Here is an 18133-nt window from a genome sequence, read left to right on the forward strand (position 1 = left end):
AGTCTTACAATTTTTTCAACATTATCACATATTTTGAAATGTTAATATTCAACTGTCTGTAAGACTGAAGGCCTGAAATGTTCTGCACTGAACGTATGCTTTAAATTCAAATTGATGGCACAGAAACTTAAAGGAGGATAATGATTATTATTTGATATTGCAGTATTATCTCTAAAGAACAGTATTTTGATTTACAACCTTTTGAGTCTAAGGCTGCCTTCATTCCTAATCAGATATTAGTTGCTGTCTTTCTTGTTTCCTGAGTTTTGACAAGTTCCTAAATTTATGAGTCATATGATTTGCATAATACAACTTCAGAAGTGATCCTTTATTTATTACAGTAGAGTTCATAGAAGATAAATTGCTGTCTATATAAATAGGAAAATATTGTTCAGAAAAAGACACACATACTGCATGTATTAGAAAGAAAATATGTGTTTGTATGGTTTTATGGGATATATAAAATATACTATCACTAAAGAACAAATCAACATTCCATGTAATGTTTTGATGGAAGTATAGGGCCAAACACTAACGTAAGAAATATCATGTGCATGTGAAAAATAGATAGAAAATAAACAGATGCAATGGTTTAATTAAAAAAAAAAAAAAAGTGACTATGACCAATATTCAATTAGATTCCTTGGCCTTACTATATTTTGTTTCTAGCATGCAAAGCTCATTGCACTAAATTTTATAGCTCTACTCATGTGTGTATGTAAATGCAAAACAAATTGATAGCTAATCAAAATAATTTTATTTTTTTTTAAGAGTTAATAGAGATGCATATACTATTTGTTATTGGGCTAATAGTCTCCAATCTGTTGTTGATTATTTTAATTGCTCATTTCATCAGGGTTTTTAGGGGAAAGAGGGAAAAAAACTCTGACTTTCAGGAAGTAATTTGAACAATATCTAGACAAACATAGCTTCTGAGGTCTGTAATGGCATCACCGAAATCTGTGCTACATTCAGAGCTCATTTGATTTTCTCACATTTTACTTCATCCATTTCATTTCTCAAAATATACAGGAAAACTGGAGATTCCTTTTAATACACACGTAGTGGACTTAAAGTGTAAGTGATGGAATCTTAGAGGGAAAATCCTATTTCTTCTAATGCCATTGGTAACATCCTAATAAAGTCAATAGTTTCAAATAGCAAGTGTAGAAAATTTACCAAATTTGCCAGTTTAGAAGCAGAATCTGTATGGAAGCCATATGCTTGGGAGCTATGTTAAGAAAAATGTTTTACAAGCACTAAGTAGCTGAGGTAGGAATATCCATTTTTGTTCATTTTTATATATTCTGAAGTCCTGAGAAAACACAGTAGTCACTCATGTCATCATAGTCCCATTACACAGTGTGATATTCTTATTAATTGTTCTGAATATTTATTTTAAACCTAACACATTTGTAGGGGCAATTCCTAATGAAAATGTAATTTTCATGTAATTTTAATAATAATGCATTTTAAATGAGCTATAATACAAGCAAAAGAAATCTTGCCAAGTGTATATTTCTCACAGAATTACATTTAAAAATATATAAAATTTACCAAAAACTACTTATGTGGAAAATGTTGCAAGCACTACAGTTTCTGTAAGCTTGTTCCTAAAAACAATATAAAATGCGATTTAAAAAAAAATATTTAAATTAAAATGGTTTAATTTGTAAAACGATGACATACGGTTTCATTTCATCTCATTCACGTTTCACTGCTATTTTGCTCCATTGGTTTCTTTTATGCATGCAATACTTACTGTCATCTCTCTGCTTTGTTCTTGAATAATGTGTGCATAGTGTAAATGTAAAGTTCTTCAGCATCTTTCCAAACACGATGTCAAGAAATGTATGTAATTTTGTGCATCTTTCATCTGTTGTTCAAAGTTCATTTTTATGCAACTTCTGTCTTCATTTTTGTAATAAACAAAACCGACTTAAAGCATTTCTATCTGTATTTTCTTTATTACTGATAAACACTTTCTTGTATTGTCTACATTGTCTATTTTGTAACTGAAGAGATTTTTTAATTTTGTACCAATATTTAGTTTCCTACAGTAAACCTCAATGTTTTATCCAATAGTGAATAGATCTTTTTTCAAAAAAGGAAAATACTTAGATTAGAATTCCCCGCTTTTTAGTTTGGCTCATATTAGGTGGTTGCCATACTACTCAACTAATAGAGCAAATATGTGAAATATATGTATAAATACACTGAGCATTTGATCCATGCTGATTTAATCTGCCTTCTTGAAACAGATGTATCCCAAAATGCAGGTGTTTTGTACTAGGAGAAACTGTAGTGGTACCTGACTTTCTTGCTATGTGCAATTCTGCTGACACTTATAGGTGTATCAGTGTAAATATTTCAAGTGAAAACATGTACCAAGTACTGGCAACACTTAAAATATTAAGCTTCTCTCTTTATAGCCAATGCTATGCAATAATTATACATTTAAAATATTATTCCAAGTAAAACTTGTGTGCTTGGAACTGCTGTGTTTGCATTTACCTCTGTAAAGAGCTAAAAGAAAGTGTTGTCAAGCCTGAAATAGTTTATCAATTCAAACACAACCCAAGCATAGTTCTACTTTTCCAGGCCTCCTGACTATATTACTCTGGTTACAGCTGTCATCCAGCATAAGATGCAAAAATCTCTCAGGTCTCAGTGGTATATGTACAGTATGTTTTGAATCCTCCCAATTAGCACAGTAAAAATAACTTTGATCTTTTATGCAATAACAGTGCTCAAAACACCCATAATTGTATTTTCTTTTTTCAATACCCATGTCAATCGTAATTACTTTTTACAGGTTCTTAGAAATTCCTCCAAGTGACATGGTCAGTAAATCTGTTGTCAGTTTGGATTGAGGAAAGGGGGTTGCAGTAATGTGGTTATTTCCCCAAGGCCTTCTAACCACCTGGGCCTAGAGCTGATGCCACAGGCTGCACAAAGCTGCTCTCCTCACAGAGCCTTATCCTCCTCAATGTGCAGGAAGGCCAGACTGCTTCTGCCCTCACCATTAGCTGTGCTATGTTGAAAGCAGAAAGCAGTCGTTTCTCACACCTGTAAAGTGCAAGGGTTTTTCCCTACTTGGCTTTTCTGCCTCGAACACACTGAGAAAAATATGTTGATTATCTGGCTGAAGTGTGAAGCACTTGGAACTGAATTTCTCCTCTTGGCCTTGTATGGCTGCCACCTCCACAGAAAGAGGGGGGGACTTCCTCCCTGTTTTTGCTGGGGTTTCCCAAAGAAGTGAGCAATGGCTAAATAAATAAACATTTTTCACTACAGAGTAAATACATGAAAGAAGGAGCTGTAGCTATCTGACAACTCTTTAGAGATTCTTCTGAAGCTCCTTGAAGATAGTTTGATGATGCCAGGAATAATTCCTACAACTTTGCTTAAAAAATAACTAAGCATAACTCCAAAGAATATCTTCAGTTCAAAACCAAGCAAATTTTTTCTAATTACCATGGCCTTCTTTCCTTTGCCTTCTTATCCCTCAGCAGACACAGACAAGACATCCTTGACAAGCATACTTGAGTTGTGATTTATATTACAAAAATTGTTTTATTTAGCTGTTTCAGTTACATCTTGTTTAAGACACCTTCGTATGAAAAAATGCTGTCAGGGGCCATTAGAGTCAGTCAGAATTCAAGTACTACTTTGTACCCAGAAAGAGTTATAAAAGAGATTTTCCTCTAAAATTAGAGGAAAAAGTCCATTTCAGAAAACTTCTTGACTAGAGCATCTCTGCCATAGTAAAGAAAAATTCCTCCACTCAAAGTGTCAGAAAAGTGTAACATTTCTGATGGGTACAATTTTAGACATGCGGCTTTCAGTAGCTCACGTCTCTAAAGTCGATAATATTACAGACTCTAAACTGAGTACGCCCGTCCCTCCTGTGCATCTTTGCCTAAGGTGCACAGCCTCTTCTTCATGGCTCCTGGTGCTGCCACTGAGCCCACCGTAGCTCCACCATGGGCAGGCTCACATCCACAGCTGCCGGTGATGAGCCAACTGGTCAGCAGTTCCTTCAGGGTGAAGATGCGTCATTTGTGGCCCGAAGAAAGTTAGAGGGAACCTTCACTTGTCTTAGTTACATCAGGATCGATAATACTGCCCCCTTATTTTTCAAAGCTGCGTGTCAAGTGTGTGTCAGACCACGTTACTCATGCAGTGCAGAGCACACACATCCTCATGTGCTTGTACACTGCCTTGCAGCAGTATCTGTCCTAGTAGGAAGTTGTAGGAAAAATCAGTAAGGAAAAAAAAAAACACACTGAAATTAATGCTGGATGGAAACTTACCATCTTTTCATATTAAGGAACAGGATAGAGAAAAACCTTAATTATTGCATTGGTCTCTTTCCCATCATACATTCCTCCAGTAAATGTTTGCACAGAATCATAATGATGGTTTAAAAGTTGAAACTGCAATTGTATTGAATTTTTTGTTTCATCTGAAGATGGACGTGTAGCTGCTGGGCACTTAGCTAGCTCAGGAGCCAGGTTTTATTGCTTTAAATCATTGAAGGCAGCTCACACAGCTCTGGCTACGTCAGACAAATTATTGGGGGCGGGGGGGGAGAAGGGGGGAGAATGCGGATGGGGACGGGGGGTGTCACTGTGTCACTGGTTGTTTGCTCCTCTTTGCCTCCCATGATTTTTTCTTCAGTAAGGCATAGGAGCCTTCAGTAAGGCAAGAGCCAAGGAGGCTCTTGTACGAAGCTAAGCATTGCTTTCTAGCATCATCCCATTTTCTGTAGGGCTTCACTGGTAAATCTGAGTACATGTTTCCCTCACATAGTATGCAAGACACAGTTCACTCTGGGTATGTGTAACTTCAGAGATTTGCTGGGTGTTGCACAGTCCTTGCATCTTGATCACACACACCAAAGGAGTCAGAGCACACAACAGCTCCCCTTAAACATCTCTGGGACATTTCCTATTGGAAAACGGAGTAGGAGGATGCTTTGACATGCAGTAAACAAAGTCATGCAAGTCCTACACTTGAGATATATCCAATTTCAATGCAAGAAAATGCAAAGAAGCATTAAAAGACAGTGAAATATATATATCAGACATAATTATTTGACATAATGAGTCTTCTATAGCTGCTAAAAACTGAGAAGTTATTTTCTCTTAATATGTATAAATTTGAATGTTCTTATATCCCCAAAGAGAATAAGGAAGCATTTCAAAGTATCTCACAACAAATGAATAATTTCAATGATTAAAATGAAAAACTAGCCATTGAGTATTTGCAATACTCTGCCTCTAACACACATCTCAGAGTATTTGTATACATTTTTTATATCTGGAATGGCCCTGTATCACAGATCCACATTCCTGCCTGGAATTTTTACAATTCTGGTAAATTCCTTTGTTGTTGCTGTTATTGTTTTTCTCATGATGTACATGTTATTTAGATCTTTAGTGTCTTCTGGCAATGTCTTGGCCTTCCACCTTTGTAGTTTTAACTGGTAGAAAAGACCTTCTACAGCTGTTTAACTTTTTGGTACTATATTATGTTTGTTCAGATGCTCATCAGTTGATACTGACTTTTAAAAATCTATGTTATCTTTTTAGAGGTTTTGAATAAGTATATGAATCTTAGAAGCCTTTGATTCTAAGAAAAGTTCCAGATCAGATAAAAATTGAAGAAAACTTTCATAGGTAGTCCAGAAATAACCATCATGGTTGGACAGCCTATGTAACAGTGAATGTGACAGAGCAGTTCAAGAAGATGGTAAACAAGATCATTCTTTTTTCCTGCCACTACCCAGTGCAGTATTTTCAAACTCCTCCTCTAACTCATAATTTTCAACCAATGTAGCTCAAAAGTAGTCCTAACTTTAGCTTCAGACCTATCTGAAAGAAAGGATAATCCTTCAAGCATAGTATCCCGTAATGCACACTCATTCATACCCATTCAAATGTAGCTGTCAGATGAGCTTACATGAGCCCTATGAGCTTAGGAAAGTACTTTACATCATTGCTTTTTTTTTCCCCTTAAAAATGTAAATGATTGTGAAAATTTAAGGGCTACATAGAATCATCCCTTTCCTTTAATCCATTTCTGCTAAGGAGGAGGGGAAGGAAAGAAAAGCACAAAAAGGTGCTCAGTTGAATATTTTTCAGTAAAACCTAGAATCACTGAATGACTAAGGGTATAAGGGACCTCTAGAGGTGTTCTTGTCCAACTTCCCCGTTCAAGCTGGATACTTTATATACTGTATGCAATTATTATTTTATTGCATAAGCAGTTGAATGTATATGTTGTGATTCTGTAAGAGTACAGAGAACTTGTCACGTGAAAGGATAAACATTCATGTAACATCAGTCTCAATATATGAATGTTGCATATAAAGTGCCTGTCTCTTTGTGCAGAAGCAATAGCTTTAGTTTTCTGTGGACGAAATTTACCAGTACATTGTACACATTTAGATGGTGGTTCTCACTCTAATGCTTCCCATGAGAGTGTCTGACCTAGACTCCTAAAAATAATTTACTCTGAATTTAAATTTGAGCGTCCACAAAACTTATCTTTCTATTTATTTCTCTTCACTGGGAAATTCTGCTTTACTTGCCAAAGTTTTTCATTGCTCTTTCCTATTATTTAAATAACATATATATTTAAAATGTTCAATTATGTTACTAAAAATTAAAAGTACAATTTATTGAATAAATGAAAATTTTAAAATTGCCAATACTTTCCATGAGATTTATAGAATCTTGCTTCATTTTTTCATTGCATTGCTGAAAGTTTTATAATCTTATTTCTATAAGATTATTCATTGATAACATCTTATTTGAAGGAGTGAATGAGTGAAGTGACTGTTTAAAGTTGGCAGTTTCCTTCATTTTCATGACATGGTGTATTATATGTGTCATATTTAATATAATAAAAAGCACATTATTTTAAATCTAGCATATTTTTGACAAATTATAATGAAAATTCCCAGAACTATGGAATTTACACTTTTTTTTTATCAGTATTTTAAAAGCCTTCACTCTAATTAGATTACTAAGACAAGTAGACAATAAACCTCTCCAAAATAATGTTAAGATCTATTTCACCCATGTTGATATTGAATTGGTGTGGTTTAAAATGTGTCCTTTTGTTGTGGTTTAGCCCGGCTGGCAGCCAAACACCACACAGCCGTTCGCTCACCCTCCCCCCTCCCTCTCCGGGATGGGGGAGAGAAACAGGAAAGTGAAGCCTGTGAGTTGAGATAAAGACAGTAGACAGGAAAAATAATAACAACAATAATAATAATAATAATAATAGTATTAATAGTAATAATGTGTACGAAATAAGTGATGCACAATGCAATTGCTCACCACCCGTTGGCCGATGCCCAGCCTATCCCCGAGCAGCCGGCCCGCCCCCCACCCCGGCTAGCCACCCCTATATATTGTTCAGCATGACGTCAGATGGTATGGAATACCCCTTTGGCCAGTTTGGGTCAGCTGTCCTGGGTCTGTTCCCTCCCAGCTCCTGCTGCATCCCTAGCCTGCTCGCTAGCGGGACGGAGCGAGAAGCTGAAAAGTCCTTGGCTTGGTGTAAGCACTGCTCTACAACAATTAAAACATCAGCATGTTATCAGCGCTCTTCTCATCCTAATCCAAAACATAGCACCCTGCCAGCTACTAGGAGGAAAATTAACTCTGTCCTAACTGAAACCAGGACACCTTTCAACGTGGAAAAGAAATACTAGATGTATAAATGTGTTATTGTGGTACAGCAGAAAGTGGAACTAGTATTTTGACTCCATTTGGTACATAATGGAACATTGTATTTAAAATCATTGCTACTTATAATGTTTTTTTGTTGTTGTTTTGTTTTGTTTTTTTAAGAATTGTCACAGTAAAGCTAATCCCAATTTAATTAAGGGCAAAACTTTTTGATAACAAAGGTGTTTTTCAAATTTGGTTGAAGGCTACATATAGTATGACATTAGCATTTAATCTAGTCAAAAAGTTGGTACTTCTGTTGATATCATATGATACTAATCCAAAATCTTACATTATTGTGATACCAAAGGTATATTAGGATATGATTTTTGAAAGCAGTCGTGAAAAGTCTAAGCCTTCTTTAATAGTAATTGGCATTAGTTTTACAACCGACTTCTGTGGGCAGACCAATACAAAGTCCCAGTAATTTAAGAAAGAACAAAATTAAGATGAATATAAAGTTGTTGGGTTTTTTTTTGTTTGTTTTATTTTTTTAATATAATTTATATAGCTTGATTAGTATCAAAAATAAAACATAACAGATATTCATTTCCAATTTCTGCCTATCTTCACAAGAAAAAAGGACATAAAGAGCCTAAGAAGGCTGATGCCAGCAATGTTTCACACTCTGCGATAGGATGTGGCCGTGTTCTTGTCACTCGTTTTGGTGTGGGAGATAAAGGAAAGAAATACAGATGTTTGGAATAATATTGCCAATCATAAGAAATCAGACTTTGAAATGTGAAACAGAAATCGACATGAATTGCAAGTAGGAAAACTAGGACAATAGGGCAGTAGGAAGGATGGGGAATGCTAAATGAAAAGTCAATGTATCAACCATAAAGAAATAGAAAAACATGCAACAGTCAAATACTTAAGTCACCAATACCGAGCTGAGAAATTAAAAACAAAGTCTTCTCCACAACTATGACAATGAATATGATTGTCTTTTTACAAAGGAGCAATACTGTTACTACAAACATGTCCTTCACTTGGTGGTGAAACTATTGTAGCAGGCATTTGTGTCATTAAATCACTTCTTAACCCAACGCCATGTTCCATTGACACTGGAAATGCTGTTTACATCAATTATGTAAAATTACATAAGCAGCTTTAATAATACAAGTACAGAAGGCAAGATCAAGTGTGGAATATGTTTATTTTGAAGTATATGAAAGTATTTCAATGTTCTAAACTACAGAAGATGAGGTCCTGGCCCTATAACCATTTAATAATATGCCTAGTTTTCGTCACACTAATTTATTTAAGACACTATGCAACTGTTTGCAGACTATTAGCTTGAAAAAACTCTTCTTTGACTTTTTCATTCTACTGTAATTTAAAAAATGACCTTTACAAAAATAAATACTGTTTTAGCACTCTCTTAAACCTTTCAGTAATTCTGCTTAGCCCCATGGCTAATTAATTACATTTGAAATGGGGAAGATGACAACTTACATCAACTGTTATTCTGCTGCTATCATTTAAATGTTTTTCTTCAGCTGCATACTGACCTACTACTCAGTCTTGGAATGTTAAATTATGATATTATTTGTTATTAAATAATGTGATTTATGGTTTGTGACCATATTGGAATTTTGGTAATGGAAAAATACTATGTAGAAAAGGTGGGTCATGATTTTTTAAGCAGATTATATGCATGCTTAATTTTCAGGACTGTTTCCATTGGCTTCTGAATGGTGTATTCATAAACATCTTTTAGCCTCCTGATCTGTGACTTGAAAACTTTAGAAAATGTTATTCTTTGGAATTAATTTTATTAATAATTTCTCACTTTCTTTCTTTCAAGATACTCTTTTTAACGGTCTTGGACTTCGTGCTGTCATCGGCCTGGGAGTGGCAGCCCTTTTGTTAATCCTTGTGGTGACTGATGTCAGCTGCTTCTTTTTACGACAATGTGGATTGCTAATGTGCATTACCAGGAGGATTTGTGGGAAAAAGAGTGGTTCAAGTGGAAAAAGCAAAGAACTGGAAGAAGGAAAGGCTGCTTACTTGTAAGTATTAATTACTTATTTTAGAAACGTTATTAAAAGAGAAACCTGGCTGTTCTACTCATATTTGCTTAATGGCCATCTTGCAGTTTGTCATTAAAAGTTTCTATTACTTGGAAAAGCGTTCCCTGAAATGTACTGAATTGCTTGTGAACATATGTTGCCTCAAAGTAAAAAAAAAAAAAAAGAAAAAAAAAGACAAAGAAAAGAAAAGATCATATATAGATCATACTTCATTTTAAGATGGCCTGTTTGTGCAGCTTGTGCTACTCTGACACAAAATAAAATTAATCACAGTTCTTTAATAGATACAGGCATATCTTGGGCTCATGAGAAACAGGTAAAAGAGCATTATAACTCCATTTCTACATTTCTACCAATCCATCTTTGAGCTGCTAACACCCAAAAACTCAGCATATGGTTGTGGCATTGCCAGTAAATCTGGGAGTAAAGCACATGGTTTTGTGGAAAATATGTGAAATAGTTTCTCTTCTTTAATATAGCTATTGCTGGAAAATCTTGGGTTTTGCCCATAGAGTTTTGGAATTACAAGTATTGTTTGTTTTTAAAAATAGAAGTGCCGAGATGGATGTGGCTGAAATGCGGGTAAGTGTAATTGTTCTTCATAGCAACAGTTAATGATTGCTAAAAGTAAGCGGGGAAGAACAACCCTGATTCTCACAAATGCCCTCGTATAGTGGCTACTTCATCAGACAAATGGGAATTGAATGGTCATTTATGGGCAAGTATGTTTCCTTAAATGATAGCAAGATCCTGACTAAACAGTTCAAGTACTGATTGTGTAAAATAATAGGGCTTTTAAGACCCAATGTTTACTGGGTTTTCAAAAGGTAAGATGGAGAGAAGATTACTTATGGCTTCTCGTTTTAGGCAGTTCCATTTATTTACTAAATATGTCAGCTTCATGTCCTCATTATGTTCATCTAAAGGATTTTTTATGCATACACTGTAATATCTGAGAGTGCTGTGTTTTGTGGCTTAAGCTCCACAAGGTTCAATTCCTGTGTGCTGTAGTTCTCCCAGCAGTCAGGCCTTCATTACGCTGCACCTTCACAGATCTGTCCTTCCCCCCCAGCTGTTTGTAGAGCAGATCAAATTGGTGGCACTTAGTATTCACAGCTGCACTAGGCTTCTCTGTTGCTGATAGCGGAAGTGTAAAAGTCCCTTTTGTGGTTTTAGTTCTGGTTATTGTCATTCAGAGACTGCATTTTTCTGAGGTAACTTGATTGCATTTCTTGGTTGGGATCTTAACCCTTTTTGAAACAGCTTCACAGAACCAAAACAATCCGAAGCAGGCACACAGTATTTACGTCAAATAATGCTTCTGAATAAGAGAGGTTGTGCCATAAAACAATTATTTCCTAACTGACCACAGGTTATAGTAAAGGAAAGAATAACGCAGTTTTCTATTGTGTGAAGCCTGTGTCTCCTGTTTAATAGAGTGAGCATTTGAAGCTTCTGGCTCAGGTTCAGCTTCCTACTGAGCATGGCGTTGGTGCCATGGTACCAGGAATTGGTGTAGAGACCCCTTCTGAATGGGAAGACCTTAGGGAGCTACGGTTGTAAATGTCACTTGACAGCAATCTATACATTGCTATCAACATCTGATACACAAATGCCACTTAGTGCTGTCTCAGCAAAGCATAAAACAGTTGCTTAACATCGATTCCTCCATGACACTTCTTTTACAAGAACAGCTATCCTGTTTAACTATATTTCTTTCCTTATTGGTGTGGTTTTCAGTGAGCCAGATCTTTAAATACTTGGTACTATTCTTATTTTAGCCTGCTCTCTACTTAATCTGTCAGTATAAAATTTCAAGACAGTCCTGAAGAGTCAAAATTTTAATTTATTTCATGCCAACTTCCATTCTCTAAAAGACATTTCCCTCTTTTGAATAAGTCAGTTCACATTCTGAATTTTTGAGCAGTTTTATGGTACTTTTTTGTTGCATTTTGATTGGTGGGTAATCTATTGTCATTAATTACCTTGCATATGCAACGGATGCAGATGATAAAACACATATAGCATACACATAGCCACCTGGAACTGAAATGGCAAGATATGTTTCCTACAAATAGCTTTCCCCTCGGTGGAATTTTTAGTTGTTATACAGTTTGTACTTTCTCTATAGATCAGTTGCTCAATTATGCAATCATGTACATTTGTCCATAGGACCGTACATGTACAGACAAACCAAGCAGAACTTACCGTTCCCTCCACTGACTGGACTATTATGATCCAGTATCTTTTCATAGATATGAAGCGGCCATGAATCCAGTTGTAACTGTATAGAAATGTTATCAAACAGCTATGTAGAAGTCTACATAGCACCTAAATTAAATGCCTCAGTTATGTGCATCATCTACAGAAATGAGCATGCTATCATACACACATGTGCATGGTATCACACACAAATCATGATACCATGAAAAAAATATATATATATGTGTGTGTGTGTGTGTACGTATTTTAGGCTTGTACCTTTGAATCCTTCCCCAGTCCACTTCTTGGTTACACGTTTATCTGTGCAACACTCCTATTAGTCTATAAAGATTTTCTTTGAGTATAATTACCAGAGGATGGTCAGGTTTTCCAGGTACTTCCTGAATAGATTGGTGTTGTTGTAACAGCCTCTTTAAACATTATCATCTCAGAAATTATGCAAAACTGTAAGATACAAATTAGACAAGTTTTTAACTAGAACTTTGCTATGGCAGTCTGACTGCTCTATAGAATGTGACAGTTCCAGAAAATAGTCTGTTAAATACAAAAGCAGTTGTTCATCTGTAACTCAGTTACCCTGTGTTTCTAGACTGCAGCTGATAAAGTTACAGGATAAAATTCCTGATTTGAAGTCAGGAATTTTTAAATATTTAAATGGAAAGAGGTTTTATTTTGAAAATATCAGATATATCTTGGATATCCTTTGATCTGCCTTTTGAGATTAAAAGTATGTGCTAGTTATTATTAATCAATAATAATATTGCCAATACTTCTGTAGAAGCAAACAGAGCTTTCCATATGAAGTCCATATTATCAACAAAACTGTAATGACAATACTCACAATTATGTTTTCCTTACAGTTCATTGTCCAATAGACACAAAAGTTTTTCATTGCTTTACGTGGGGAAAACTAGCATCTGTTCCTAAAATGGGGGAATTTTCATACGGAAACAATTTCTTCTACCTGCCTGAATAGAGCAAGCTAGGTTCTTATCACACAGGGGCTCTTTGCCCTGCTCTGACAGCTGGGATTGTCAGAATCTCAGAAGATAAAAACACACTTGTGCTATGTTTATGCTACTAGAAAGGCTCTTTATACTGCCAAAAAATTCAAGCATAACTGGGCATCAAGTCTTATATTTACTATACTAAGTTGGCCAAGTTTATGTCTATTCCCATGAAGAGGTCATCGTCTTATTACTTAGTCATAAACAAAATGCTCTTTTGAGATGTTAATCCGTGATGTTTTTGGAGTAAGTAGCCATGGATACAGGGTACTTTGAAGACTTCAAGGAATTGGGAACACACTGTTAAATGCGTCTCAGTGGTGTTAATCATCAATAATTAGTTCTACCTTTTATTTGCTTACTTTTGAAAGAAAAGATCTTGATAATTAGTTAAGTGCAATGTATGTGGTTAATATGGTGATAAAGACTAAGGCTCTTCTAATAATTTTTAGGAAAGATGGATCAAAAGAGCCAATAGTGGAAATGAGAACGGAGGATGAAAGAATTACCAATCATGAAGATGGAAGCCCAGTAAATGAGCCAAACGAGACAACTCCCCTCACAGAACCAGAGTAAGTAGCCTGATTTTTCCCCAGTCTGACCCGGACTCCTAGCTACAAGGCTGCCTTCAAGATGGGAGGGAGAGAGGTACACAACAACCTTGTATGGCAGCAATGCAGTTCACCAGTGTGATTTTTTTACAGTAGTCACACAAAACCATTGTACCCTAAATGCAACAGCCAAGGTTATCACCAGATATTTCTCTCTTCTTTCTGTGACCCAGACTACAACCACATCCTAGCGTTATCCAGCCCCAGGATGGCAACACCACTGTAGTGGGAGTTCTCCAGCATACCTGGAGGTTAGCAAGTACCCAGGGAAATTTTCTGGCCCTCCCTGCTGCCCTGACCCCCGTGGTGCTCATTCTCTGCTCTGGATGAAGACAGACCTGATGCCAGCACCCAGGAGGCAAAGGCAGCCCTGCCCTGCCCTCACTGCCCCACAGCCCCCCTGCCCATGGCCCATCATCTCCAGGCTTCTCAGCAGCCCATGCCCGGCCCTGATGGGATGTGGGTCCACACACCACTGCTGCCCCAGCTCTGCCCGCAATGCTGAGGGGCTGGAGGGTGAGCATTGAAGGGCCTATTCATCAAACGGTACAGAGCCCCAGTCTTTGATGGAGTTACGGGGTATTTTTTAACAAGAGAGAATGTTCTTGTAGGACAGTCCCTTTCTCTTTAATCTTCTGAAAAATACTTAGAATTTGTATTGAGGGGTACTGCAGAGAACCCAGTTATCTAAGGAGTCATAGTGATGTAGCTATAAACATTGTACAAGCTCCAGTGGGTTTTGGATATGTTAGCAGCTTAGGCACCAGTGCCAAATTGTTCAATGTCTTCAAGACTAACTGTTGAACCAGATCTTGCAAATATATAACATGCATTTCCCAAGGGACACGATACAAGGAAAAATTAAGTTCACTTCTTTCCATGTCTCCCAGTCATTAGAACAGCTGTCAGGAGTGAAATACAAGAAAGTTAAGATCAAAAATGTTTTATTATCTTAATGGGGGGAAAATAATCAGTTACTGGTGGCAGGAAAAATAGCTAAATCATTGGGACAACTGATTAGGAGTTTGATGGGTATCATGTCCCTGGAAGAATAGGACTGCTGAAAGATATTAATAATGATGACTCTTTCTTGGCAATTTCTTCTCTGACAACTAATGGCAAAAGGCGACTAATGTGCAAGGCACAGCTGGACAGAGGTCAGATGGGTTAGCTAAAGATTCAGGACAGTGTCACAAAACCAAAGACGAAACAAGAAAAGCATCATGCAGGCAGGACATCTGAAGGGACACTGGCTCTGGGGGCGCACTGCAAGACCTGCTTACACTAGTCATAACAGATGAGGCAGAGAAGAAATATAAGTTACAGGTGAGATGCCACTGTAGGAACGGAGGATGCAATAGGGTAGAACTAAGTCTCTAGGTGAGAATAACACACAAGCACACTGTGAACAACAGGTGCTATATCAGCCAGGTCATACCCCGGGGGGGGCAAAGATGACCAGCAGGGATCTTGGAGCAAAGAGCTTAGCTTGTAGGAGGGAAGAGTTTGAAGGATGAATCAGGCAGTGTTCATACAACGCGGGATTTATTTTGGCCAATTTAGTCAAAGACATACAAGGTAAGTGTTCAATTAAAAAATTTAAATTATGTCAAGTTTGTACTCAACAGAGAGAGACAGGCATGTCCTATGTATCTGAGAAAAAATATTTCAGGATAAGAGATCTGTCTATGCTATACCTGTCTCTTGACCGCAGAGTCAACCTAACTTTGTGCCTAACTTTCAGGAAGACTTTTTTTTTTTTTGGTACAATCAAGAAACATAAATCCAGGCACTATATTACTTTACAGAATGGTAGAATATCCCGAGTTAGAAGGAACCTACAAGGATCATTTGAAGTCCAACTCCTGGATCCACACAGGTCTACCCAAAAATCAGACCATGTGTCTGAAAGCACTGTCCAAACACTCTTTGAACTCCGGCAGGCTCGGTGCCATGACCACTGCCCTGGGGAGCCTGTCCCAGTGCCCGACCACGCTCTGGGTGCAGAACCTTTCCCTAACACCCAGCCTGACCCTCCCCTGTCCCAGCTCCATGCCGTTCCCTCCGGTCCTGTCGCTGTCCCCAGAGTGCTGTCCCACACAGTACTCAAGGTGAGGCCGTGCCAACGCAGAGCAGAGCAGGACAGTCACTTCCTGTGACCAACTAGCAATGCCGTGCTTGATGCACCCAAGGACACTTTGAATAATAACAAAATGATATTCAGATATTTAAATGCAATTTAAGCATTTTTGTGAAATAATTAACAAAAAGATTATTTTGTTTTACAATAGTGGAATATTTTTGTTACATTACTCAGCATATTACTGAGTAATCTTCATTTATTCTAACTCAGGTGATTCTGTTAAAGCCATGTTTGGAATTCATTTGTGACAGATTAGCAAAAAGCACTTTTACCTGAAAGTAACAAGTTCTAATAATACTATCAGGAAATCAATTTAAGCCACGCGTTTCTTATATTTCTGTAACATGATGAAAATGCCACATGCAACACAGTACTATAATTACATTCCTAGTCTGATATTATATTTCTAGTATTGATGGAGTTTTGCTTAGTATTAATGAATCTGGGTGAATTTTAGTATCAAAATAGGTTGGAGTCATTTTCCTAGTCATCTAACAGAGAAGTAAATATTCTAGTTAAAGTCTTGTGTGGGTTTTGTCAGCAGAGTATTGTAGTTTTAGGCCACTTGCAGTGCTAGAAGAAGTAAATATTATTATTGATTGATAACAGACACTGACTGATAAAAACAAAAGAACCTTTTGAGGTTTGCCAGTCTTTTTTTTTTTTCCTCCAAAAAGCTTTTACTATAAAATGCTTTAAGATTTGAAAGAATTACTGTTTTCACAGCTGAAAAATAAAAAAAAAAAAAATTTCAAATAGGCATAGATAAACAATAATTAGGTGTAATAAAACTGATGTAATTTAAACATTTAAACTTGATTTAGTTAATTAAAGCAGGAAATTATTGAATCAGATAATAGAGATTAAATATGAATTAGTATTTTAAACAAAGGGATAGGAAAATTTCAAAACAGCAAAAATGTTGTCATAGTCAAAAGTGTTTAAAAAAAATAAGGTCAAATAATTCTGTATTGACTTTTTAATGAGGAAAGCCTATAAACATTTTGTTTACCTCTAAGTCATTTTACTGCTCTTCTTGCTGGCATGTAAAGCAAGACTAACTTTATCATACTGTTTGCATAAACAGGGATTTCAGTAATATCTGGTATCCTTAGTAGGATTTTAGCAATATCTTCCTATTTCAAATACTTGTAAATTATTTGTGACATGTTCTTAATCTACTTCTCCAAAAGTAATTTATTTAAATTTACATATGATATATTCTGTCAATCTCCAGTTATTACTTTGAGTAAATACTCCCTCCCTTTCATAGAATCATAGAACGATTTGGTTGGAAGGGACCTTAAAGAAAGACCATCCAGTTCCACCCCCCAGCCATGGGCAGGAACACCTCCCATTAGATAAGATTGCCCAAAGCCCCATCCAACCTACCTGGCCTTGAACACTTCCAGGAATGGGGCATCCACAGCTTCTCTGAGCAAATCTGTTCCAGTGCCTCGCCAACCTTATAGTAAACAATTTATTCCTTATATCTCTTGGTTTAAAGCCATTATTCCTTGTCCTAGCAGAAATTACTCTGCTTTTATATGAAACTTAATTAAATATGGTGATTTTTTTTAAACGGATTGTTTTGCATTATAGGCCTTTAACACAGGTGTGTTTCATGAGCCATGCTTCCTCTGCTACAGTGTTTTATCTTTTTTTAAAAATAGATTTGTGTTGATTCTGCTGTTTCCATTCTTCCAGGTGTCGTGTTGTGGGCTGAAATCTGTTTCCTTTGGGTGTGCCATGTGAAACAAACAATTACTAAACAACTCCCTCTGTGTTCAAAGCCAGACAGCTGATATACATTCCACATATTTTACTATAATAGAACAAGTTAGTCTTCTCTTTGATTTTTCTTAGATACAGGTTATGGTTATTGTTTAACCTCTTCATAAATAGCAACTTACCAGTTCGTTTCAGCCAGCCTAAATATAAGACTGGGAATTTGGGTATTGCTTTGTTTTATTTATTGTTATCAAACACTGTTATTACAAGACATTCCATAAGGGATTCCTCAGGCAGGTTTGGAATAGTCTAGTGCTCTTTGGGACATCAAAGCAATCACAGTGGAAGATTACCGAAACATTTTTCATAACAGTTGTTATGAATGAAAAAAGGCATATGCATACTATTCCCTAGTTAAAAAACAGAAAGCAAACCCAAACTGGAATCAGGATTAACAGCTACTATGCCTAGGAGATGTTATTACAGGAACATCTGCCTAAACCATACATATTTTTCACAGATACATTTTTGACAGCTAACTACTGGTAGCAGGGAATCTATGATTTTCAAGAAGTTTTTGAATGAAATCAGTGTTTTGTCTTTCCTATAAAGTAAGGGTGCAGGACTCTTTTGGCAT

The 18133-nt window shown here is 36.5% G+C and overlaps 1 protein-coding gene across 2 annotated transcripts in view; it reads left to right on the top strand.

The window, feature by feature from the left end:
- Positions 1 to 18133, top strand: part of NCAM2 (neural cell adhesion molecule 2) — a 285939-nt gene that overhangs the window by 265955 nt on the left and 1851 nt on the right. For both annotated transcript variants that reach the window (XM_040576190.1, XM_040576175.1), the window contains exons 16-17: positions 9556 to 9760; positions 13464 to 13583. In XM_040576190.1, the coding sequence (XP_040432124.1) occupies positions 9556 to 9760; positions 13464 to 13583 (325 nt within the window). The remainder of the gene's footprint in view (positions 1 to 9555; positions 9761 to 13463; positions 13584 to 18133) is intronic.

Source organism: Cygnus olor, chromosome 1 (genome assembly GCF_009769625.2).
Source record: "Cygnus olor isolate bCygOlo1 chromosome 1, bCygOlo1.pri.v2, whole genome shotgun sequence".
NCBI classification, from domain to species: domain Eukaryota; kingdom Metazoa; phylum Chordata; class Aves; order Anseriformes; family Anatidae; genus Cygnus; species Cygnus olor.